This window comes from Gymnodraco acuticeps, unplaced genomic scaffold (genome assembly GCF_902827175.1).
Source record: "Gymnodraco acuticeps unplaced genomic scaffold, fGymAcu1.1, whole genome shotgun sequence".
NCBI classification, from domain to species: Eukaryota; Metazoa; Chordata; class Actinopteri; order Perciformes; family Bathydraconidae; genus Gymnodraco; species Gymnodraco acuticeps.
The window spans coordinates 179428-206565 of NW_022989803.1; the positions used below are offsets into that span (position 1 = coordinate 179428).

The 27138-nt window shown below is 42.6% G+C and overlaps 2 protein-coding genes across 9 annotated transcripts in view; both read right to left on the reverse strand.

Annotated features, from left to right (window-relative positions):
* LOC117552951 overlaps positions 1-13584 on the reverse strand; it is a 36593-nt gene extending 23009 nt beyond the window's left edge. For 6 of the 7 annotated variants that reach the window (XM_034226683.1, XM_034226716.1, XM_034226709.1 and 3 more), the window contains exons 1-3: positions 9072-13584; positions 7004-8275; positions 2344-2634 (exon numbers count right to left, since the gene is read on the reverse strand). In XM_034226683.1, coding sequence (XP_034082574.1) covers positions 2344-2634; positions 7004-8275; positions 9072-13522 — 6014 coding nt within the window. In that variant the 5' untranslated portion in view covers positions 13523-13584. The remainder of the gene's footprint in view (positions 1-2343; positions 2635-7003; positions 8276-9071) is intronic. The other variant, XM_034226722.1, reaches the window with a different exon arrangement.
* A 43-nt stretch (positions 13585-13627) lies between these two features.
* On the reverse strand, positions 13628-25987 carry LOC117552990 (glutamic acid-rich protein-like). Of its 2 annotated transcripts, XM_034226733.1 has the most exons (4): positions 25748-25987; positions 17607-17827; positions 16968-17075; positions 13628-14853 (listed from the first exon to the last, which is right to left on the reverse strand). In XM_034226733.1, the coding sequence occupies exons 1-4, from the start codon at positions 25856-25858 to the stop codon at positions 13665-13667; spliced, it is 1629 nt and encodes a 542-aa protein (XP_034082624.1). In that variant the 5' UTR covers positions 25859-25987; the 3' UTR covers positions 13628-13664. The 2 variants fall into 2 exon arrangements, with proteins under 2 accessions (XP_034082624.1, XP_034082627.1); XM_034226736.1 differs by lacking the exon at positions 16968-17075.
* Between the last annotated feature and the right edge of the window lie 1151 nt (positions 25988-27138).

Here is a 27138-nt window from a genome sequence, read left to right on the forward strand (position 1 = left end):
ATTATTCGCCGACCGATATATTTTGGTTGAAACTAAGCCAGGAAAAAAAAGAAAAACATAAATAATAATAAAAAAATATATAAATAAAATCGAATTTTAAAAATAATTTTCGATTATGGAGACTGTAACGAATATTAGAAAAATCGAATAATCGCTGGCATCTCTAATTCAAAGTACATCCTAATAATACATTTTTAAATCATGTGATATTGTTTCTCTTTGTATCTACAAAGTCGATGATAATAGATCAATGGAGTAATCAGGGAACTTAAATTGGAAACCTTATGATACCCATCAACAAATTATCTTAATCACTGACATGTGTTGTAGATGAGATAATAATGAGAACATGTTTGTCACAAGCACAAGTCAAGAGAGTTAGTTTGTTAAATATTTAAAATGCATTGGTTTATATGTACTGTCAAATATAAGACAGAGAATGCTGTATACATAATCACAATTAAGGATATGGGTTGAGCTGATTTTTTAAAGGTGAATCTAGCCAGATCTGATGTGCTCCTCAATTGTTAGCTTTGTTCATGACTGAAAGCATGAGTTCAAAATGTGTGGGAGTTACTAATAGATGAATAATTAAGAATCATTATCAACATCAGAGGAGAACCTTGAGTTGTTTTTTATCTCATAAAAAGGGATTTAATTTACTCATGCAACTCTTAATTAATCACTCAGCACTTTGTATGTGTTTGTTTTTGGATGACTAACGTTTTGATTATCACATTTTAAAAGGGCCAATTTTCAACTAGAAAGAGGATTCAAGGACGTATGCTGGCAAGCATTTGCCCAGCTGAAGGGCCCTTGAAGAAGATAATCTAATACCATGAATCATCAAGGAGCTCCACGGGAAATGCATTACGTTATTAATGGTAAAAATGTGATGTTATACTGCTCATTGTTTTGCATGTAGCTTTGTTCTAAAACAATTAAACAAGAGTGAAACCATTAACACCTGCACATGTTTTGGCATAGCTGGTCCTGTGTGTCTGCAGGCAACAAGAGTAATGTGTGAAATCCAGTCAGAAAGCCCCCCCCCCTTCCCCCTCTTTAACCGCTACCTAACAGTCCTCTCTGATATCATAAATAATATAACAAAAATGTGCTGGCCTTGCCTTCTCAAAATGCTGGTGTTCTCTTAGAAACAGAGGCAAATAGAAAGCCAAAGAGTATCAAGTCAAAAGCAAAATATGTATGATCTACACAGAAACCAAACAGTTGTTTCCATCCAACACTGAGGCTAAGGAAGATACATGAGAGCAGGTGTGTGTCCCTGTGTTGCTTTCTTATACCTGCAGCATTCATACAGCAGGGTGCAAACACAGGCTGGCCGTACAACATGAACACTGCACTCTGAAGGGAGAACACCCTCTGCTGGTTGTAACTGACAGTGCAAGCACTGTCAAAGTGGCTGAGTCATTCCCTCTTTAAAAGTAGGTATTTGAGATAAATTGCAAAGCCTGGTGTGATTTTCGAGGAATGTTGATTATTATGAGAAGGGAAGCTGTGTGGATAGCAAAATAATAAGAACATTTAAATGTCAGCATCAGTGTTATGAGTCACTAGTGTAATACACAAGCAGCTTAAATGCCAATACATATTGTGTGGTTGTGGGTGTGTAAGTGCTATACTTAATGCTGTAATGTTAAAAACATCTACAAGTAAACATTTCAGCCTGATGCTTTTGCTATACCAATAACACACCACAATTATACATGTGAGTTTTCAACCACTGAGTTCATACATAGAAAATCCTGTTTACTATGAGTTCCTGAAGTAGACATGAATGGCAATGCTCTGTCTGATTACATCCACCTTCCAGCTACCTTAAACTCACTTAAATGTAAATCATGTTTGTATCATCCACACAGAAAAGTGTCCAAATGTTAAACTAAGCTAAACACCTGTAAGCCCTAGCATTTCCCATGTAGAATTTGAGAATGATATCAACCATCTCTGCAAAAAATAAACATAAGCTCCTAGAATGACAAACTATTTCTTTAAGAAACAAAAAAAAGGGAACATAATGGGTGATTGCATTTCCAGTAAACTCTCTCTCTGTTCTGAAGCCCTGAGTACATCAAACAGGTTATTCAGTGTGCCAGATGTCCATTTAATGCTGTAATTTGACCTGAATTGGGCTTGAAAGGATAAGGACATGGCTACTTTTCGTCAAACAGGCTAAAGGGACTATAATTAACACGGGACAAATCGTATGTGAGGCATTACAAACAAAGCAGAGCAGGGTCATAAAAGAAACACATTGGACACACATTTTTAAACACAGAAAAGTACAGTCAGCTGACAGTCAGGCAGAGCTCATGTTCATACCTTAAAGGAGGGTGGCAGGGTTCAGAGGCAGGGCAAGGGTCCTCACTCTGGGAAACAGGAGCTACAGGAGGGGAGGCAAGGGCTGGAGGAGGAGGGGGAGGAAAGCAGGGAGAAGCAGGTGGAGTTCCTTCAGGTGAGTGTCTCTCCGGGGGTGTGGGAGGAGGAGTGGGGAACTCTGTGGTGTCTTGGAGGTGATGAGGGAGGGCGGGCAGGAAGTGGTTTTCGGATGCAGGAGGTTGGGGAGACGCAGGGGCACGGTCACCTCTCTCTGCCTGCTCAGTGAGGGAGGACCTGCAGGGGAACGCAAAACATCAACAGAGAGGCCGAAACAAGAGGGCCAAGTATGGAGATTTGGAAAGCCCGCTGACAACACACTGCATATCCCTCTAGGGAAATGAACCAAGGCAGACAGTAGAGAAACATGTAGCACTATGCACCTAAAGCTAGTAGTAATGTGTTGGAAACTTCTTAAGCAATGGAGACAAAACTCAGAGAGACACAGGGAGAGCTGGAACTGTAATGGCAAACACTGATGGTTTATTTGGAGTTAACGGCCGGAGAACTGACAAGACATGTGCTGCTGCCACCACCAGGTGACACGGCGGTTGCCAAACCAATTCTGAAGATCTCTACCCCAGACCCATGTATTTAGCTAGTTCTGAGAGAATAATCAACATAGTGCATAACAAGATAAAGCACTATAACACCTCTATCAGCTGACGCCAACAGGCAGGAACAGGGAGACAAAACACAGAGAACACAGCAGCCCAAGGTTGCAGGTGCTCAGTGAGGGCAGTATAAACTGATCAACTGGGTCAAAGGTATGGGCCTAGAAAAATATTTCCCCAACAAGTATCTTCAAAGATACAATGCTCTCCACAAACATCCTAAGAACACTTTGTCGTTTAAATGACATGTAACCCCTGTCATTAGTCCCTTTACATGGAAATCCATGTTTCCCTTGCTTGCTGTACGTGCCCTGCAGTGAAGTAGCCTGCATGGAGATGTCTGGCTCTGTCATCATCGGCCACCTGGTGGAGTGGATTTGGCCCGGATCCAGGCTGGTCTTATCAGGAGTGGTAGGCTCTCTAATCTGACAGGCAATGCGATGGACGCCCATGCAGCTGTTCCCCACTTGGGGCATGCCTCCTGTTTAGCTCTAAAAATACCCCAGTAGCCTCTTCTGCAGAGCTTCACAAAACCTCCATCAACTAAAACACATTTACAGGAGTGAGGCATCAGGTCGGCTGCTGCCGCTGAGCTGCAATTTTCCAAACGTCTCTCCAGCTCATTTCACACTGAAACTGAGCTCTGTTATCCTCCATCTCTCTCTCCAGTAAAGTCAGAACTTAATAACATTTAATGAGCGTGTGTGCTTTTCTTAAGGGCGTAGCAAGGTAAAGTTTACATCTTACACAAGTCTGTTTCCCATCATCCCATCTTAAAACTACATAATTTTCTAAACGCTCCAGGATGGTTGCATGAAAAGAAAATGTCCTACAAATCCATACATGAATTTTTATTTGGTCCCATTCCTCTCATTACGAATCTGCAGTCGGTGACTTACACCAGCAGGCCAAAGCTATACATATGTCAGCATCTGTGGCCAACTTGGCACATGCACCCTGGAAATAGAAATAACCAAGTCACAACACAGTCTGAGCAAACCGTCATAAGACTCGCTGCTGCCTCCAAAGATGGACACAAACTGCTATGGAGCAGATAGAAAGATAAATCAAGCGCATAGGGGAAGAGAGAATTGGCAGAAAATAAGATTATCCTGGACACAAGTGCATAGTATGTACTGGTTCAGTGAGTTGTATGTGGGGATAATGACAGCTGATCCACTGAGGTTAACAGCAGAAGCTTTCCAACTTATATTCTTCCTGAAACAGTGTGTGAGGGGGAGCACATGTGCAGTTTTCACATCAGTGCAGTTTTGTTGGCATCAACACCAGAAAGCAATACAGGGTGTTGTACTGTTGGTGAGTCAGATTTATGAACAGTTCTTCAGAAGGTTAGTCCAGTGATACATAGACGTCATTTTCTGTCACAGTCCAGATAACAAACCTGGTTCTCTAACCTCATCCTTCATGACCATTGAGTAAACAAAAGGGACTTTGATTGTACTGTATTGAACACACACCAGTTAGCGAAATCTACAGGAAACAGCTGGACCTAAGAGACAATAAGTCCAGGCAGGGTGTTTAATGGTAAACAGAGTATAAACAGAGTTGTAAATAAAAACAGCTTTTTCTAGCGCTGCAACAATGAGGACCATTTCTGTCGTGCAGCCATCAGATAACTCATACTGTCCCCTCAAACACACACACGCTGCACAATCAAGAACATATTGTATATATTGAAAACGCGTATTTCCTAAATAATAAACAAATTATCTTCTTCCACAACATAGATTGAATATTACATAAAGTCAGTAGAGTGTGGTTGAATGACAGATTTTACTACTTCACGTATGGCAGGAGAACCGCATGAGCCTACAATTGCCATGGCAACTAGTCTATTTACAGTACAGTGTGGGCCATAGCACATCCTACTTCCTTTTACTTTAAAAACATGGATGAGAAATATCCTACATACCAAGCTGAGTAGTCACAGTCATACCCAAAGTGATTCAACCGAAGAAATGGCTTTAAAGAAGATTTTATTAGAACTAGTTGTGTAACATCTATACAAAAAGTATTATGGGGCATTAGCATGTCACACAGCAGTCTCCCTTAACATTTTCTGCAATGCCCATAATAATTCTACTCTTTAAATTAAAAGTCTATGATAACTTTTTTGAACACTCACACAGTAGTCTAACAGAGGATAAGTACTCGACACTGGCATGTCTCGCCAACATTGAATCATCAACATGCTCTAACCTGTTACATTGTTTTTAAAGTACAGGGTACATTTCACAACTTTTTTCCTTCTTTTCCTGCCTTCTGCCTCTTGGTCTTTCTATGTTTCTCTCCCCTCCTCTCATGTGGTGAGGTCAGCAGAGACAGAGCGTAATTAGCACTATAGTTACCTACAGACCATCTGTTGCATCCACCTGGAGGGACTTACACAAGAACGCCAAAGAAAATAGGGCACCTACTTCTTGTCAACTTACCCAGAGTTCAGCCATTGAGGAATCCAACACACGCCTTCAGGGCTGTTTTAAAAGTAACTGATGGAAAAGACTTCTCTGAACTCAGAAACAGCAGAGCCAAAGGGTGTACGTCTCAGTCCTTCTGTCCTCTGCCTGTGCTTCTGACTGACTCTGTCACACACACTCACGCCGCAGCACATGCTCCAGTGTTTCTCTTTACTCTGGCTTTTGTTCCACTCTGTCTGGTCTGTGAAAATGACTTCAGTGGGGCTGAGTGCCTGCCCGAAATTCCTCCCACTACAGGCTTCAGTTCACAAAGCCGCACAGACTGAGCAGGACTGACAGCTAGGACAGCCTCTAGGGGCGGGGAAAAACCATATGTACACACTCACACACGTACACGCTCACACACACACACACACACACACACACATCATTGACCAGGCAGTCACAATTCTAACTCTGGTACCAAGTGTAACTTTATATATTGATGAAACCTATGGAAATAGCGCTGTCACACCTCCTCCCTAGGACAAGCCTCTATGTCTCCAACAGCAGTGATGGGACAAGTGTTGTGACTGACAGGCAGCAAGTGCTACTCTGGCATGTGTGACGGCTCCTGGTCATTCCACAAACAGCAGCAGAGAGTGACAATTAAGACAGATAACTAAGAAAGGCTGAAGCTCAAGTGGAAATAAATCAGCAGCAATGATTTGACTTCAATAGTGTATCCCAAAAGACATTCCTCACATAGTTAAAACAGTGGAAAAACACTTTCACAACATATCCTTGCACAATTTGTTCAGATGGTCTACCCAGAGCTTTTAAAATGCTTGAATAAATATTGAATGCCCACATGAAGGTCCACACTGGTTAAGTATGTATATGTATCCTAGTCATCAGTTTGAATAACGTTAAGGGTTTTACTGCGTCTCATTCATCCAAGCAGACACTGGTAAATCGCTGCAGACAGCAACAAGCGACCAGACGCCCTCGAGGTGTATGAAAGCCAAACAAAGCCACCGAGGGTACTCTGAAAGCGTGTGGAAATCCATTTTAATGTGTGACAGGCAGAGCTGCTGAGCTGTAAAGCACATGGCCCCCTAAGAGTCCTCCTTTTCACAAATACAGTAGGTTTGCTGCAATAAAATGCCTCGGATAAATCACCGTAATGGAAATGTTATTATACGTTTTAGGAAAGCTATCGGGTCTAAAAAGGCATTTATAAATCATTTTCATGTCTGGTTTCCTGTATGAACTCAGTAAACCACAAATGACCAGTCTCCCCTTAAACATGTTGTTGTAAAGGGGTTAATCCTTAGATTTCAGTCGATTGAAGATTACAAGGACATGTTTTTTAAATCCAGAGTTAGTAAAGAGAACAGTCCCTTGGCAGCAGCCTTGTAGGGAAACATTGCTCCACAAAGTAGGCTTACACTGAAAACTCTGCAGTGGGACAATGAGTGGAAGTTGCTTTTGTTTGCTGTTAAAAGAAATACTTTTGGAAACACTCATCGTAATTCATTATGTGTTAATCCCATGATTAACAAAAGCACTTACCCACTGTCCTGCGGCTCCTCAGCAGGATCCTGGACGGCCTCTGTGGCTGTTGTTTCTTCAGCTGGCACTTTTATTGGCTCCTCAGGTAGGATCTCCGCCAGGTCTTCCACTAGCTCCTCTGCTGGCAGCTCACTGATCAGCTTCTTTTCTGGTTTTGGTGGCTCCGTTGCAGTCTTTGTTGGTTCTGGGTCCTCATATTTCGTTGGCTTTGGCAGCTCTTCTATGGGCTTTATTGGTTCTTCAAGTTCAGCTGGCTCCTTAGCTATTTCTGAAGTAACTGGCTCACTTTTAGGCTCAGGGAGCTCTTTTGGAGGCTCTTCGTCTTTCTTGGTTGGTTCAGAGAGCTCTACTTTCCTCGTTTCTTCTGAGAGCTCTACTTTCCTCGTTTCTTCTGAGAGCTCTACTTTCCTCGTTTCTTCTGAGAGCTCTACTTTCTTTGCCTCTTGTTGGAGATTTACTTTTGTAAGCTGTATTGGTTCTGGGAGCTCTACTGGCTTATTTAAAGGTTCAGGAAGATCCACTGGCTTCTTGAAAGGTTCAGGGAGATCCACTGGCTTCTTGAAAGGTTCAGGAAGATCCACTGGCTTCTTTAAAGGTTCAGGAAGATCCACTGGCTTCTTTAAAGGTTCAGGGAGATCCACTGGCTTCTTTAAAGGTTCAGGAAGATCCACTGGCTTCTTTAAAGGTTCAGGAAGATCCACTGGCTTCTTTAAAGGTTCAGGGAGATCCACTGGCTTCTTTAAAGGTTCAGGGAGATCCACTGGCTTCTTGAAAGGTTCAGGAAGATCCACTGGCTTCTTTAAAGGTTCAGGAAGATCCACTGGCTTCTTTAAAGGTTCAGGGAGATCCACTGGCTTCTTTAAAGGTTCAGGAAGATCCACTGGCTTCTTTAAAGGTTCAGGGAGATCCACTGGCTTCTTTAAAGGTTCAGGAAGATCCACTGGCTTCTTTAAAGGTTCAGGGAGATCCACTGGCTTCTTTAAAGGTTCAGGAAGATCCACTGGCTTCTTTAAAGGTTCAGGGAGATCCACTGGCTTCTTTAAAGGTTCAGGGAGATCCACTGGCTTCTTTAAAGGTTCAGGAAAATCCACTGGCTTCTTTAAAGGTTCAGGGAGATCCACTGGCTTCTTCTCAAGGTTCAGAGGGGGGATCTCAGTTGTCTTCTCCACAGCTTGAGCCGGTGGTGGGATCTCGTCCTCTTTCGGAGGAGCAGCTATCTCTTCAGCTGGTGTTAGAAACTCTAGTTGTGGAGACTCCAGAAATGGGAAGGGTCTGGAAAAACAACACAAGAGAAGAGGGGGTTGGGGATTTGTTGTTAGTTTACAGCACATGCACAATAAATGACTGGCAATTGACATGTGTGTGTCTGAGTGGTTATACAGGGGGTTGTATCTGTCTAGAAGTGTGTGTGTGTTTTTTTTTGTGCGTGTTCGCAGAAGAACTGTAGGTACATGTGTGTGTTTGTGTTGCTGCATTGTGTTTAGCAGTGTGAGAAAAGGCTCATTCTTGCTCTGGAGAGCACGAACGATGTCCCAGCTGATGTCATCCTTTGAATATAAAGGGCTGCATTTCTTCCATTAGACTTCCACAGGCACAGTCATCTGACCCGGGCCTCGAGTCAAAACAAAAAGCAGCTCTGTGTTTACCCCCTCATTCATATTCATTGTCAAGCTGCTCTCTGTAATATCACTCTAAACAAGCCCTGGACATGGTGTTAATGGAATGCTAAGTTAAAGAAAGAAACTGATGCAATATATGATTTCTAAACAAATGGACGTCAAATCATTATTATCCATGGGAATGTCAAAATAAATCTGTATTTTTTTTGTTGTGGTTGGTGACTTCACATGTGCTTTTCTCTTTGTGATGTAAGATGATACGTGTGACGGCATGCTTCTTTTTCCATGTTGACCCCCACTGACCACTCAGACATGTGTAGTTCACAGTATTCATTTCACATTAACATAGTTGTATCAGTATAGTCTTGTGTACACTCTTCTAACCTCCAAATCTTAAGGCATTTTTTCTCATATGATATTTTGAAACACACACATGCTCTTGTATTTACCTTAAGGTCTCTTGTTTACTCTGAGTATGGGATGCAGCTTCTTTTAGAGCTTGTATCCAGTTTGTTTCTGGTTGTCTCTCTGAAACCTCTGCAGCCTCTGCGCTCGAACACACATGTTCAACAAGTGTTTCTCCTTCACAGTGGGGAGCAGCAACAATGGGGTGTACCGCAGTATGATCTCCGGGCTTTGACACCTGATCACGAGGCTTCTCTGACTGGGTAACTGTTGATGCTTCCGGGCTCTTTGACGAAACAACAGATGAAGCTGTGATATCTCCAGAAGTATTTGTATCTGTTATACCCTTTTCTGTTGCCTTAGAAACACCAATTGAGCCACTGCCTTTAGCAATTCTAGTTTGATTTATGACCTCCTGTTCTTTCACTGCCTCATGGTTCGTCGCTTTGATCTCGCTTTGTCCCTTTCCCTGGCTGTTAACTTTCTCTTCGTCCAAAGCTGCTTTATCTTCCTTTGTGATCTCCTCTACATCAGGGCCTGTTTGTACTACCGAGCTGCTTTGTATGGCTGACGTTGTTATGGAACTCTGTAGCTCGAGAGGCTTGCACGCAGTATCCTGAATTTCACACTCCTCCGTTTCACTAGTTACAGCCAGGACACGGCTAAAATCATTTCCCACACTTTCTGGTTGCACAACCATAGCACTGGATATTATTGTATGAATTTCTTCAGCTTTGCTTGCGCTTGGAACAACTGTTGTGTGAATGCATTGACTGTCTGTGCTGACCTTTGATGGAACACAGATTTGGAAAGGTGCAGTCTCATGTTCCTGTGATGAAGACTCAACAGATACAGCATTGTCCTTTGAAGTCTCTGGTTTTTCATGTTGGTCTTGACAGGCAGCTGATAGATTGCTTTTCTGCTGACCTTCACCATAAAGATCCCTCACAACCTCAGTGTCTGTACCCGACCCAACTACCTCTAACGCAGGGCTTTTATTCTCATCCATCCCCTGTCTCGTCTCACCTATATGAGAGAGAGCTGTGGTGTCAGTCAACGCATTTCTCTGAGCAGCCTTTCCACTCTCATTTACATCACTGGCTGGGTGAGATGGCACATAAACGCTGTCGACCTCTACTGCACCCTCCCCCTTTCCTTTCTCCAAATCTATCCCACGTTCATTGCCACTGCTGTCGTCATCTGTCAACTCATCCCCTCTTCCTGACTGACACAAACTCATAACAGAGCCGTGTCCTCCCTCTGCTCCCTCTCTCACCCCGGGAGCCATCGCTAGGGTCTGCCTGGCCTTACTGTTAGTCTGTTCTCCTCCCTTTAGACAGCCACCTGACAAATCCTCTGTGGGTTGTCTGGATCTGAGAAGCCGCTGCTGTTGCTGAGCAAAACTGTTTGGCTCCAGTGTGGACTGCGATTGGTCAGGTGCCTTGTCCCTGTCAGAGCTGTGTTCCAGTGTTGCTGTCGGAGTTTGGAGCAAACTCTGCTCATAAACAGTCTGAGGTTCACTACCAAACTCTACCTCAGCACTTAATCTGTCTTCAGATGACCCCACAGGTCTGTTGGGAGACAAGGAGGAAGTCTGGCTCTTCCCTTCTCCTTCCTCCTTTATATCCCCTATTAGCGATTCAGTCTTTTGTATTTTATGTTTATGCGGTGGCTGCAGGTCTCGAATTTCTTCCACAGCTTCTGTATCTGGCCCATTACCCTGTTGCAGTGCTGTGCCTCTCTCTCCTATCTGCACTGTGCTCCTGTCTGCTGTTTCCTTTTGATTATCCATTGTTGCCTCTTCAGTTTTTTTCTTTTCCTCTGCAAACAGCACGGAGGTCTGATCTTCCATTTTCTCTTTCATGTCTTCTTGTTTAATTTGATCGCAAGCCTTGTTGGTAGGCAGGTCAGAGCTGACATAAATTAGGTCATCCTTAATAGATGCTTCACAAATAACAGGTTTAATGTGGGATTGAGAAATTACATTATCAGACCCATCCTTTGCCAGCACACCCACTACACCAGGAGGCTGAAGAGGAGACACATTGTTTTCTTGTGAAAATGGAATATTTACATTTATAATTGCAGACTCCATTATGTGATTTTTATCCTCCAGCTTCGGACAAACCTTGTCTACTTTAACGCCGACATCGTTATGCTCCAGATCCTTTGCAACAGACAGTTTAGTTATTACCCTGCCATCTTCCTCTCTAGAGACTTTGGCGCTGTCACCGTAAGCGCCGCTGTTATCTGTCTGCTCAGGAAGAGAGATATGACAGTCAGAAATTAACTCCATGTGACTCAACAAAGGGCCACGGGGCCGCAGCACAAAAGAGTTACCGACACATTGCTCGATAACAGGAATTGACTGGTCAGAGGCTGTCACTACTGAAGCTGCTGATTCATTCTTTGTCTGAGCAGCAGAGGGGATAATGGACCCCTCAGTGGCCTCAATGGGATCAGTAGTGAGTAGTCCAAGAGGAGGGGTTTGATCTAATTGGATGGGAGGCTGATAACTGAGGTCACTAGGCTGTGTCTGAAGAAAGGGGTCAGGGTCTGCAGAGAGCTGCCCAACAAGAAGCTCAGAGGTGACATCATCAGCTGGAGGCACAGAACATGAGATAAGAGCATGTTGGTTACCTTCATCACTTATGACTTGTGACTCCTGAGGCGGGACAGTCGTAACTGAGTTTTTAGACTCAGCATGTAGCTTGTCTGTTTCTTTCTCAGCTGATAAACACAGATTTAAGGCATCCTTGCGTGTTTCCGCCTCTAATTGCTTTGTCACATTTGCTGACACCAGCTCAGCTTTATGATGATCGGCCTCAGGGAAGGCATTTTCTGCTGCATGTGAAAGGTCACCATTCTTCTCGGTCGGACATAAAGGTTGTTTTGAGCAAGCCTCAGACTTTGAATCCGTTGTGTTTGTCTCGAAGTTGCTGTTAATGGTCTCCTTGTTGACTTTTATCCCCATCTGCCCTTTATCCGACTGTACATCTTTCTGTGGCTTTGGAAAGTCGGACAGGCTCACTTTTGCAAGATCGTCCTTGGCAGGAGTTGCATCTGTTGGAATTTCTGGCTTCTTCAAAACCAGGAATTCTGGGAAGATGTAGCTGGTCTCAACCACGGGATGGTACAAACTCTCATGAACAGTCAGCGGGGGCAAAGAGGCGCAGTCCATAGGCGACAAAGCCATGCTCCTGAGATTCACAGAGGAACTGCCTTCTTGTTTCACAGTGTCTGCAAAGCGAACTCTGTTGTTGCCTTTATTGCCTTCACATAAGGACACACCCACTCCCGACATAGCGTTAATATTATTCGGGGTCTGTGCTTGGAAAGTTTCTTCTGTGCTACTTTCAGGCTGGACCTGTTGATCGTTGCTCGCTTGTCGCTCGGCTGTGATTTGATGTTTAGTAGTCAGAGGCTGGGGTGAGATGGAAGACAGGAAGAATTGGCTGCAGTTTCTCTCTGTCTCTGTGATGGATGAGTCCTGTGTGAGATCAGCCCTTACCCCTCTGTTTTCTTTGCTGCTTTGTTGCCGGTTAGATGAAATTAGTGCACCATCCTGCTGCTGGTGTCCGGGGGGAGGGAGACGGTCCTGTTCGGTGAAGACGCCTTCAGAGATGGAAGCAATCGGCTCCCTCCAGCCGTGTGACTTTCGCTGTGACTCGGCAACATTGGTGAGCGGACACGCCTCAGCCTCAGATGATGACACCCCACCGGCAGAGCTCTCTGGCTGGCTGAATGAACTGTGCTCTATAGCCAGCCCTCTTTTCTCCCCCACCTCCTCCCCTCCTCCCACCAATCCTGCAGCTCTGTGCGCCTGACAATCCGGACCACTGAGTATCCTCAAGGGAGAAGTAATGACAAAGGCTTCTAAATGGTGATGCTCCTTTTCTATGTCTCCCTCTTCAGCCGGTGAGATGTCTGCACTGCGAACAGCCGCCTCTCTCTGTCCCTTTGTTTCAGCCTCAGCTGAGTTGTGTGGCATTTTGCTGCTGCAGCTTTCCTCAGATACAGCTTGTCCCTCTTTGGCGGAGAATGCAAGGGAACCTTTTCCCTGTGAACAGATGAATGCAAGGCTGTCCGGGAGTCCCTTTTCCTCTCCGTCTAAAGGGAAGAAGCACTTTTCTATGTCTTCCAAACCTTTCTCTCCCACTGCCTTCTCACTCTCTGCGATCGCTACAGTGGATACACTTTTCAGTGAATCATGTTCTCGCTCTCTCTTGCTTTCTATCACTTCTGGCATTGTGGGTGTTGCCAGTGGCAACACAGCAACCACCACTAAAGCCTCTTCAAGGGCACTCTCCACGCTGCTCTCTCCCACACAAAATTGCCTGTTGTAGAATGGACTCTGATTCTCGTATGCGAGTATCCCTGTCTCTGAGGAAACTGCACCTGATCTCTTATCGGCAGCTGGATTGATAACTGTAGTTCGGACATGTGTCATGGGTATATCTGGTTTGTCGATGACGGCTCCGGTTGCATGTTGCATCCGCTGTGGGCTTGCTACTGAGCAGTGATTTATATCACATGGGGTGTCTGCATGTTTGTGGTTTTCTGATTGAAGAGGCCTCTGAGAAAGAGCCTGGTTGGATGCAGGTGAACACCCCAGGTCAGAAAGATGATCGTGGCTGCTATGAGAGGATGATGGTGGGGGGGCTGGGGCAGGGCTTTCCCCTAGGACTCAGCTGTCTCTTGAAGTCACACCCACAATCAGGCTGCTCCCCGCAAATCAAATTCAGAGCGTCTGCCTGGGACATTGATTCTGTTGATTCTGTGTGAGTGTCCACATTTGTGAGAGATACAGCCTCTGAATTGTTTTCAGGTTTTTCTACTGCCTTTGCTTTCTGGCCAGTCTCTGTGTTCTTCTCTTCTATTTTTTTCTTTTTCCTTTGTTTCTTTTTTTCTTTCTTCTTTGCCTTTTTGTTCAGCTCGGTCTGTTTGTCACATGGAGAGTTGTCTGTTTTTGACTCCTGATCCTCCTGACTTAGATTTGTTGCTCCTGTCTGCGTCTCTGGCTGCCTCTCTGATAATGTGTGTTTATCTTTTAAACGAACATCACTGCACTCTGGTGTGTCGTTAGTACTGGATTCATTCCACTTTTCTTTCTTAATGTCTACAATATCTGTTATTGCCTCGTTGTATTTGTCCCCTATTTCTATACTACAATCTACAGTGCTCTTTTTCTCAACGGCTGCATTGGAATCAACATGTTTGTCTCTAAAATCGCCTCTCTGCTCAGCGACATCTTTTTGGGTTTCTTTCAATAAATCTGTGGTTTCTAATTGTGTATGCGTGGGTGTTCCCTTAGGCTTTTGCTCATCTATCTCTGTTTCTGTCTTCAAATCTGAACACTTCTCCAGTCTCTGTGTTGTTTTTATTTCACTCTCCGTCTCTGCTGCCCCAGCACTTTTCTCATTGCCCAGTATGTAATCCCTGAAACTAAACACAACTGTATCCGTCCGACTGTTTGCTGCCTCACTGTTTCCGTGTGTACTCTTGTTTCCATGGCCCCCGTTGCTATGTCCTGGCTGTACTACAAGTGGAGGCAGTGACGATGACTCATTGGATTTTTTAACCATCACTTCTCCAGTTTTCTTCCCTTCATTATGAACAGTCTCAGGTTTGGTGCCGGGGGGCCCTGAGGGACTGAGTGTGCTCAGTGAGGCCATTTGTTCTTCACATTCCTGGTAGGCCTCTTGGAGTTCCCGGTCAAGGAGGACGGAGAGGGGAGGGGTCAGGAGTCGGACATCCGGGTGAGGTGTGGCAGAGGGCCGAGGTGAAGGCTGGACATCTGTGAGAACTGGGTCGCTGTCATAAGGCCTGAGACGAGGGTGGGGTGACACAGTTAAGAGTCTGGCAGGCAGACAGCTGGTCATTCCACGTTGCCACAAAGCGCTGCTAATGCCACAGCAGAAGGCCATGCTCAGACACTGCACTCCACCATGTGCACACACAACACACAACTGCACTCAGGATGCCTGTTCTGAGATGATCGTAATAATATCAGCTGTTTCTATGTTTATGGTTGTTAATGAACATGCAGGTCTGTTCATACGCTTTCAACTTAAAAAAACAAACAAAAACAAGCCTTTAAATATAATTTCCCTTTTTCAATGTGACTGCCTGATTTTTCAAAATGTCACAAAAGCTTAAGAATAAAAAGTAGTTTTGTATGAGTAATGGTGTTGTGTAAAGCAAGAACCAAGTACTAGCAGAATGATCTTACAATAAATGATTGAGTATTGTAATAGCATCCATATACTATACAATAGTACTACCTAATAGTATTATGAAAAGATTGTATTATAGTCAGGATTTTGTGTACTCTGGTTATATACTAACAATCAATACTGTCTGCCACATCATGCTGATCACTATTATTAATTTGTTTATTCTAAAAAACGTTTTTTAATGTAAAAGATAGTGATTACTAAACTGCAAGTGAATATGCTGTATGGTACATTACAGCCTTATTAGCATTCCCTTGAGGGATGGTAATAAATCAAGTCACAAGATAAACAACCTCATGCTCATGCTTATGCACCAAAACAATTCCTGCCTCATGATATTTATATATAACCATTTATCAAAGCAGTGTTATTGCCCTGCAAAGCATTCCCTGAAGTACACAGCTAGCATCACAATGTTAGACTTCTTACAATATAATGCCTGTAAAACTAAGGCTAGCTTTGTGCCATTCAGTTGTAATTGCTGAGTCACTGCTAAGTCATTTGCCAGCATTGCAGCAAAAGGTTAAGGGGCCATCTTATCTTTAGGCCAAACTGAGAGGAAAGATCCATCATAATTTTTTTTATTATAAGATCAGCTACACTCCTATTCATATCTGGTATCAGGTATCTTGAATCTTTGTTCAGATATAAATAAATGAAGTAAGAACTAATGTAAGTAAGTGTCACTGTGTGTGGTTATTAATGCACTATAAAAAAGCCCTGTCATTTCCTTATACAATCTCTACCCTGACAACTTGTTATTACTCACCTCACTGACCCTCATCTAATTCAGTTGGCACTCCCTACTAGTGGGCGTAGATGGAAAGTTTTGCTATTCAACAAGCTGTTGCCTGCAATGTGTACCTGAGCTTAAATAAACCAGATGGTTCTTGCCATTTATAAGACCACCTATGTCCTTTACCCTGCAGTGTTTAGCTTAAAAGGCAGGAACTCCAACGTTCTTCATTTGAATTTTTGCAGTTCGAGTACTTTTATCTATCCGGTAAATGTTTGTAAATAACCTTTTTTGGATGAATACATTATGGTACACGAAAATGTGTGTAGTTGCTAATAGATTCTGGTCAGTAATGAATTGTTAATCAGTCCTTTGTATACATTTTGATTTTTTTGGTAATGATTACTTCATAAATGAGTCTTAATGACGATAACCTTCTTTATTCCTGGTTATCTAAGAATTAACTACAGCAGCAAAAACCAGTAATGATTCATTTATTGCTTATTTAATAATTACACTTTCTGTGCACCCTTCAGTAAAGTGATACATCATACTTAGGAGTTACTAAGAAGTCACCCTTCATAACTTCATGATCATCTGACAGTTACCTAATTTGTGTGTTCCTGTTATTTTAAATTCATAGTTATTACGTTCACATACTTCTGCTATGAGTCACTTTTTCAGAGCACCTTAATGCCTCAGACAAATTAGTACAATTACCCTTAAGAAAACCAGGCAACTGTAGACACAGAGCATAAAGTTAGTCTGCAAGTAATTCACCCAAGCATTAAAAACAAACACACCTCAGTCTCTTAGAAAGAAGATGTCCAGCACACTCCAGCCTAAATGAGAAACGTTCAATGACCCTATCATCCTTTGGGCACACTCCATGCTCCCTGTTTTACTTTGGATCATCCCTGCTGAGCACACTCCCACCTATCCCCCATCATGCTGATTCTACATTGTACCTTTTATCTAGAACCATCCGTGGTGGACTGACTTTGTGGTGCTGCTGCAGGCCCGCCAGCAGGGGGTTCACCTGCTCACATTTCCCCTCTGCTGAGCTAGTCTGAGCTCTGCGTAAACAAACCCACACCACATGTGCACACACAGGTAGACACATTCACAACAAATCAATATCAGCTTTCCTTTCACCTTGACCTGATAGTTGGTACAAATGTGCTCCATAAATCACAGCCATAAATCAAGCAAAATGTATATCGAATAAATGATTTTACAAGAATGCAATAATAATATGATACACTATTGATCATAAACCTGCATCCTTAAGTGAAAACATATATTTACACAATGTTTTACCTTCAGATAAAACCTTGGAAGTATATACATTAAGTATGATGGACCACCAAGTTTCAGCAAAGTACATTTAAGACGTTTGAATGCCAAAAGATGCTAAGATTGCCAAAGAATCATCCCAATGTTGCTAAAATTGTGGTGTAATAACATTGTGATGTCAAATGTTCCCTCCTGAGCCACGCCCACAAGGGAGGGGAAAAATACATTATGATTTATGATATAAACAGTGATAGTTACCACCATAAGTGTGTATGCGTGTTTATGTGCATGTGTTTATACCCTTAACTTACCCCAGAGAGGACTCCCAGATGTTGAGCTCACTGCTGAAGTCTAGACTGGGCAGCAGGTCGTGAGGAAACTCCAGCTCGTCCTGATCTTCAGCTGAACTCCTGCTCTCCTCCACCCCGCTGATCACTGGGACGTCTGGTAGGGATAGCAGACTCTGCTGGCTGCTGGAGGATACAGTCAGAAGACCTTTGTCGTCTCTCTTGGTCAAACTCTTAGCTTCCGGCTGTGGAAGAGGGAAATATAATGGTAGTAAGTCTTTGCTGCACATGATAAGAGCGTGAAGTTAAACAAGTGTGAGCATGTTGCGCCATATTTATAGGTGACTTGGTTGTGAACAAACGTGGGAACACCTACAGATTCAATGCTCAAAGCCAAACCTCACAGAGAAATAACTCCACCCATGTTTAACTATTAAGTGAAGTGTTGTTTGTGTGGCAATGTGTAGGTCATACTGACTGGAGCTCCTTTCATTGTCTCTCAACTTGCATTTATTATACTATTACTGCGATTAAAGGATTATTTATAGTGTTATAGCCTAGAATGAATGCCCAGGCTCAGTGTCCCCAGGCTAATCTCTGCAGCTTTGCTTACACTGCAGTTCTCAGCAGCAACTAACTATTATTGTGAAAGAAAAAAGGGAACTAGTTTAATTAAATGTTTCATTACAGCCGGGTGTTCTCTACCTTGGAAACACCTCACAAGGAAGTCTGCTATGATAAAACATTTTCCCAGCCAGAAAGAGTAATCATTAAAGACAAACCAGTCCTGCTGGAATGTGACTCAGACATGTGGTTAAACTCATCTCAGATTTAATTATTTTGTATAAAGCACCTTCACATGGACATTCATCATACAGGGCCTCACTTAGAAAATAATTGACAAAGAATAATAGTTTTATTAAAGCCCATATTAAATTATGTAAACACAAACAGCAACAACACAACACTTCACTGTGGACCCTCTGTCTATATGATGGAATTTCTCCCACATAGGCCGCCTCAGTTTACATAGGGGAACGTTTCCATTGTTTCACCCTCTTGGAAATAAACTGAGGAGTGCAGGTGCAAACAAATGTGAACGTAAGCACAGACACATAAACATGTGCAAACAGCCCTTTAACAGTCCGTATGTCGGGACGATTTGAACTATTTCTTACAAAGACGGTGCTGATTTTAGCAAACTACAATGTGATTATATTTATAAGTGTGAGTACAGAACGATTAAAAGTGTTCTAATGCCAACCATCAAAGATTAGCTGAGATCCAGAATTGAATCCGTTCATTCATTATTTATGAACAAGTAGACAGCATGGCTGCACACAAAAGGAGATGAGTATCATGACCAATAAACAGAAATCATGATTTTAGGGGTCTAGTTTTAGCTGCTTGCACTGTTATGTTCACTTATTTAGGTTATTTTAAAGGCAATGTAGCACATTTGCTTTACATTCATTGATTTTAAAATGCAACAACAATCAAAAATGTAGTCCTGCTTTAAGATGGACTACAAAATGTCACCTCACATGTCAGTGGTGCCTTTTGCAGATATTAGAGACAGGCCAACAAGTAAAGCTGTGTGTGTAGTTAAGAGGCTCTTGAGTCACTGGCCTCACCTGTGTCACCACAACAAAGAGCCTCACATGGAGGATGTTGCTCACGCGATCACAAGAACAAAAAAGCTAAAATCTCCACTGCACTACGCCTTTAAAACTCACTTTAGAGGAATGTTGGCCAATTGTAGCCGCTCTCTTCACATCTGTGTTTCCAAGCCAGATTGAGTTATTTTTAAATGTTTATTTTAGACTATTCCTGCCAGGCTGCAGAAATAAACATTAGAGAACGTAAGACATGAAAGAGTAAACCTAAAAGAGTGTGCTGCAGGTGTCACTCTGAATGCCTGTGATCTCCATACTACTGTCATTTTCTGTATCATCATAGAATTTTTAACAAACAATTCATCCACACCTTAATAGTTCTACATGCAGAAATGAACATAGCTTTATGATAAAAGTCTGTATGTTGACGTGTCTTTGGCTTCCTGTTTCCTGCCTGAACTTTCTCACCTGATAATGTCACAGTGGAAACAAACTCAGAGCAGCTACAACAGAGTAACAACAAACAGCCCCAGGAGTTTACAACCAACACTTAATCCCCACTGTATGGCCATTGTATGAAGAAGTGGAAGCTCAGTGAGGTGGAAAAGCATGGCCCTTGTTACAGTTAGTGTGACCCCCACGCAGAAAGCACTGTCTGTTATCCATTAACCAGCAGGAACAAAACAGAAAGCACACTTAGGTTGCCTAGAAACTACTACTTGTCCAACACTCATTATATCCCACTTACTGTTAACTCAATCTGTCAGTGCCCATGTGCTAACACAACTGTAATGCCTAACACATGACTGTTGTAAACAGGGAGGAGGCTGACGCAGAGCCAAGCCCTCACTAAGACATTACACAGCTCTAACACAACCCTTCTTTACATCCCCTGTGTTGCACTTACCCAGCAGTGTTTGCTCCTCTGTGCTGCTGAAGGTGACTCCTCTGCTACCCTTCTACCTTTCTCTCTGCAGGGCTGTGTGTTTTGAAGAAGGGGGCAAACATGCTGCAACACATGCTGCTGCTGACGCTCACACTCTCCTCTCTGGTACTGACTCAGCTCCTCCTCTCCTCACAGTCCTGTCCTCTCTGCTGCTGCTGACACTCCCCTGTTAAATTTCCATGCGCCTCCTCAGGATTGTGTTTGTGGAGAGACACTACTACGCAATGACACACACAGTGCTTGCTGCTGAGACTTGACTGAGCTGGCCACAGGGAAGTACTGATCATTCTCCTCCCCCTCTACTGTACACAGCTCTCTTGTCTTTTCCCTCCTCCTTCCCTCTCTTCTTCCTGCCCTATCCACCTCTGCTTCCAGCCTCCTCCCCTTTCTCTCCCTGCTGCTGTGTCTTCTGGCTGCCTACTGACAGAGTGACAGTGCCTCTGCAGGTGAATGCTGGGAATTAGGCCAAGGGTCGGGCCTGCCGTGACCCCCTGAGAGGGGATCAGGTTACATTCCAAGAAGCTTTGGTTTCATAGCACATTGGGCACATGTACACAGAGGCACACAACATCCTGCTGCATTAGAAAAGCTCCTCCTTCATCCAACTCTGACCTGTGAGTGTTGCTAAGGTGTGACATCATCAGAGGATGACAGCACCTTCTCCTCGATGCTTAACACACTCTCCCTCTGGCCATTAAAACACACTCTGGTCCTCGGGTAGGAACAACATCTGTCAGTACACTGAAGGTTTTCAGCTGTCAGTATAAAGTACATCTCCCAGGCTAATTTTCACTGGATATTAAAGGGGATCACACGTGTTAGCTTTGGTGTAGGTTTGGAATCTTTCTTATTTCTCTCTTCCTGATAAATCATCATAAACATATGTAAAATACACAACCATCACGACACCAAACAAGGGTGGTGAAGAGGGTTGCATTCTGGAGGATGCTTTTTCCAAAGCAATGCTACGATGGCAAAAGTAATGCAAATAAACCAGATCAAACCGACAAATAAGTGTGAAAGATATATAAGTATGTAATGCCATTTAAGTCGATTTAAAATAAATATATAAATAAAGAAATACTCCTATGAAATAAAAAAAATACTCCTACAAAATAAATAGATATGCCTATGGAATAAATTGTGACAATAACTAAAAACATGAATGAGTCTTTAAATATATATTTATTTTTAAAAATGTTTTCAATTTCAATTTATTTCAGTGATTTGAATGGAATGTCCTATATTGTATATGCACATGAGGGTGGGGTGTGTGGTTATCTTACAGATATCATACCAAAATAAAAAAAATTCAAATACGTATTCATTTATAAAAAGATATTGAATAAAATGGCAGTGTAAATAAAATAATTGAAATTGCTCAAATTCACAAAATGGCACTTTAAGAGTAATGACTCAAATAGGATTTCCCTGCTATTCAATCAATCAATCAATCAATGTTTATTTATATAGCCCAATATCACAAATGTTACATTTGTCTCAGTGGACTTTACAGTTTGTACAAAATATCAGTATGACAATTCGACACCCTCTGTCCTTAGACCCTCACATCGTACAAGGAAAATCTTCCGAAGAAAACCCACAGTTTAAAGGGGAAAATGGGAGAAACCTCAGGGAGAGCAACAGAGGAGGGATCCCTCTCCCAGGACGGACAGACGTGCAATAGATGCCATGTGTTAATTGAAAAGATAATACATTCATATATTCATTATTAATAATCAAAAGGCAGAGTTACACTTTGTTGGATATCTTGTAAAAAAATAAGGTTAATGACACTCTGCACAGGATGCATTAAAATGTCTCACCTATCAGTTAATATTCCCTCTGGATTTCACACACATACACCTACACATGTTGTACCTGTGTAGGGAGTCATTTTGATTTTCCTGAGGTGGAAACAGAACAACATTTTCCGCAGCGCCCTCTTCTGGCTGTGACAGGAAATGAAAGTGTTCAACCAGAGTCGTTTAAAGGGAACAGCCACTATAGTGCAAAGCAGCAGTGGTGTGCACCAAGGCACTGAAAACAAATCACATGTTTTTTAAGGCAAAAGCAACAATGTTAAGCCTCACTCTCCAATCACATCTAATGAGGTCCACTACATGAGACTATAACTCATGAGGCAAATGTGTTAATCCTATTAAAATAATCCTGAATTCCACTGCTGGATACAGTCACATGTGGAAATTCCTGATTTTTTTGTCATTTTTTAAAACTTGTTTACATTTACAACAAACATAGATTTTTAAAACATTGTGATGGATTTTATATAAACTGCAAGAAATCAAGCTTGGAAGCATCAGGGTGCAGCAATCAGATTACAGCACATTTTTAGAGCCATATAAGCATCTAACATTTATCTTAACCTATGCTTTAAGCCACAAAATAGAGAAAATGCATGTTATCTAAATGCTTATTAGAAAGCTTGAATTAAGCATGAGAAGGTACAAAAAGCACTATTTACATCCCAAGTGTTTTACTGAAGCCAACAGTTAGTAATTGTGCGAGCCAGTGTTAGTTTTGTTAGAGATTGAGCATCATAAAGCGATCTTAGACATCTAATGCCAGCGAGCTTATCCTTACCAACGCTTCAGTTGTGCTGCTCTCGTTCCCCATGGCTCAGCCAGCTGCGGGGCCACAACTGCCCAAACCAACAGCCTCTCACAACAGCTGGCTGAAAGACAATGGCACAGAGGGACCATCAGCGTAGGACTATTCCATAGAGAGACACACAGTGTGATCAGCAGTCACAGAGTCTGCAGCATTACAGCTCTCTGGCATGAGGTTGTGGTACCAGGGAGGGAGAATGGTTAAGTGTGTGTTGTTTAGGAGATTATGGACTTGAAGCAAGACCTCCCTCTCAGACCAAAGGGCAGGCTTTCCCTCCGCTGAGGCAGAAACAGATCCCCTAACAAGCATCTTGTAATCATAAAAATGTATTCTAGAGCATACTTTAAGAGTATATTGGACAAATGATGAACAGCAGCCCCTTCTCTTGAATGACCTTAAACAAATAGCATTGTCTCTAAGAATACAACATCTCTTTACATGCATTGTGTAACACAGAGTGACTGTCTCATAATGACAAAGTGACTTAGGCTCAGTTAGGTAATCCTCATAACAGATTGGGGTGTATGTTGGCTTCCAGCAGTGTTCAGTCTGTTAAGGAACATGAGTCAAAGCTAATGAAATCATCCAGAAACATACATATATTTGAAAAAAACTGCAAAGATATTTCAATTATTTGAAGAAAAGCACATCAAGCCTTAGCCATGGTTTGATTGTATATCAAATACAGAAGAAATCGCTTTCATAAGCCTATCAAATAGTCCCTTGACATCCACCTTTATTTCCCCTCTTCTTTGATGTATGTATTGCAGCTGCGCAGTAAACACTCGTGCTGACTGTAGTGGTGTTTGTGCATTCCGCATATATGACTGCAGGGAATATACGGTAGCTCTGCAGTCAGAAACCACTGACCTGAATATGCAAGACTTTATAAATAGAGTTCTGGCCTATCCACTTTATTCCAGTCTTGTGCACAATTAGTCATGCACACTTTATTTCCAAACTATTATCACAAAGGCTGTATATTCTACTCAAGTATACAAATAATACATTTTTGTTGTACATATTTCCTATGATTATCCAATCAGGGAATTTAATATCTGGATTTCCCCTTACTGAACGTCTTAATTCTGATTATGTCTTGGTGTGGCAACACTTCCCATCGCTGCCTGCTTGCTATTTGTGTGAATGGGGTGTAATTTCAGCCGTGGACGTGTGTGCACTTTAGCAGGCGGCAGTGGAAGCACAGACAGCACTGGGACAAATCATATGATTAGACATTTGCAAGGTCTCTTCTCACCTCATCTTGGCCTGTCAGTCACTGACATGCGCCATCGTTTAAGCTCTAGGGTTTAGATGAGCAATATGTCTTCCTTTAGACACCTACAGTATCAGATTACTGCTTCCTGCCCCACACCTGACCCCTCCACTGGCAGAGTAAAACTACCAGGAACACATCAAGGCTAAATACATTTCTGTTTAAAAAAAATTACAATCCGATATTGAATTTCATAGATAATACACATATTATAATTCAGCTATAGGTAAGAGACAGAGAAGACACCGGGTCAAGGCAAATCTACTTAACACATTTAAATCTTATAGCATTAAACATGAAAATAAAAAGTTAACCAGTCACAAAAATTCCATCGCAGCTTTAAAAATGGCCAAGTTTAACCCTTTTTCCTAATTTTTTAATATTTTTCACTGCAAACCACACAAATAATCAAAAATCTGCGTCATTGATGCAACTCACAAACTACTCACCACTGCAGGCTTTTCCTCACACAGTGTCAAGCCTTTTACCAACCCAAATCCAATCTTTGTTTACTGTCTGACTCAAGGCCAATGTTTGTTTCTGTGCTCTCCTCTGAGGAGCCCCGGTCTCTCTGAAGCTATTTTTAATATCACACGCAGAGTGGGAGGAGAGGACGGAGGGGGGGACACAGGACAGGGACAGGAGAGGGGACAGGCCCTAGGGGAGGAGACCGAACTGGAGCTGGGGAAGCCATGTCTGCTTAGGGTGGTAGAGGTATCTGTGTGTGTGTGGGGGGGGGGGCAGTCAGTCAGCTGGAGGGAACGCTAGATCTGAGGCCACACTGTAAACAAACGGGCACACTACACTGAAAAAACTGAAACGTTTACTTTAATTATTATTATGTCAACAGATGTCATATAACTGGGTTAGTTGAAAGCAATAATATTAAGTTTAAATAAAACATATTAGGTTCAACTTAATAGTATTGCTTTCAACTGACCTAATACAGTTACATGCAACCTGTTGACTTAATACATTTAAATAAAGTCAACATTTCAGTGTATGGACAGGAGAATGAGGAGTCCTAGCTCCCTGATGATAATATTCTAAATAACCCCAAACCTTTTCACATGTATTCATTCTTTAAACCTCAGTGTGATGCTCTGTCAACGCCTCACTTCCGTACATTTTGCAGTGATTGACATGTACAGACCATAGTCAAACATCACAAACCCACTCTGACTTAACCACCACCGGCCAGAGCAACATGCAAGCAAGAAACACATTTATATTTGGACTACAGAGGGTTTGAAGTGTATTTTGGATCCTGTTTTATCTCCCATCATCACAGGCCATCTTCAGCAGAGTGCCAAGACTTATTGTCATCCCTATAAATAACACTGCCTCTTTCTTAAATCACAGCATACTTTCCAAATACACTTCCCTTGGAAGTTCCTCCTATCTCAACTGTCATCCAGGCCCTGGTGTAAATGAACCGTACACATGTACATTATCATGTCAACATGCCTTCCATCTTCCTCTCAGCATCTACACTCAGCTCCTCCTTTCCTCAGCATCTCCTTCTCCTCTCTGACGTCGCCCCTCCTCCAACACTAGAGAGCTCCTTCTCTCTATCTGCCTTTGCCTGAGTAAAGACTCTAGACTGGTAAAGCCTGTTCCCTTTCCTCGTCCACTCTCAGGCATGGATGCTGCACTGCAGGCAGCCTCTGCTCAGCATCCTCCCTCTTCTGTTTACCTGTCTGCGTGAGATTCCAATGCAGCTCCCCATCTTGTATTCCATGTCCTCCTCTGGTGAAGTGACTCTGGCACTACACGGCTTGCAGAGCACCTTTCTGCAGAACTGCATCGTTATTTCAGCCTGAGCATCGCCGGGGCTGGCAGGTCTCTGCTGTAGCAGTGGAGTGAGCGTGTGCACGCCTCTGTGGCTGTACGAGTGTGTGCCTCAGTGTCTAATACACGCTCTGCACTGCATTGCCCCTGGTGAGCCTGTGACATATCTTTTCAAGTCATTGTTATATAAAAAAAAAAGCAACAACAAAAACGTCATTACATAAGGAGTCTAATTAGAGGAGTGTGAATAAGGGAGCTGCTCTTCTCTGCCTCATACGTAGCTTAGCCTCACATCACTGCACGGGTGTGACTGAAGCACTGCTTTGGAGGGAAAACATGCTCAGAGGGAGAGAGGAAGAGATGGGAGGCAGCAGAAAGAGAGCCTGTCTCTTTAAGTGCCAGGAGATGCAAGGATGATGTTCGTACATCATCATGATGAGAACACACATATCAGTGTGATGTTAACTCAGAATAGAGCCAGGGGAGACTGAACACATATTTTATGTAGGTTGTTTTATGTTTTGATCCTCGTTTTGGGTTCCGCTACATATGACAGCAGAAACATGAATCCTGACAAGATATTTTCCCAACGTTCCACATGGGGTGTACAAAAGGGGTGTTTCTTTTAAATAAAACAAGAGAATAAAGACTTTATTAAAAAGGGTATCAATGAATTGCACTTTTTTTTATCGTTATTGTTCAGGAATGGAAAATGGTTCAGAGAAATTAAAAATGTCTGCACATAAGAGTACACGATAACAACCATGAGAATGTTTAGAGAAAGACCAAGTCTAGCAGAGTGGTGCTCAGATAACAACCTATTGCTTAACGCAAAGCCAAGGAGGTCCTTTTTTTATTTAAAAATAATAATAAGTTCCTGGAAATCAGCATCACAAACAACCTTGCATGATCATCGCACATTTGAAAACATCATCAACTGGCAAAGGATGTGCATAGGACATCATAGGTGCCCATCTACCGAACAACATGCCCAAGAAGAATCCAAATGATAATAAATAAAAAACACCCAAGCCACAACTGTTCCCCTGCTGCCATCGGTCAAGAACAGGAAGTACCTGCTACTGTACCACCTGACTACAGCGCAGCTTCTTCCTCCAGCTGAAGCATTCATCCTCCACAAAAAAGTTTTGCTTGTTTTGTATGTAGCATAAAAGGACTGCAACTGCATTTTATTACATACCTGTGTTGTACAATGACAATAGATTAACCTTGTACGAGAACACCTGAACCTGGAAGGATGATGTTGGTTGGTTGAAAAGCATTAAGTCGGTAGTT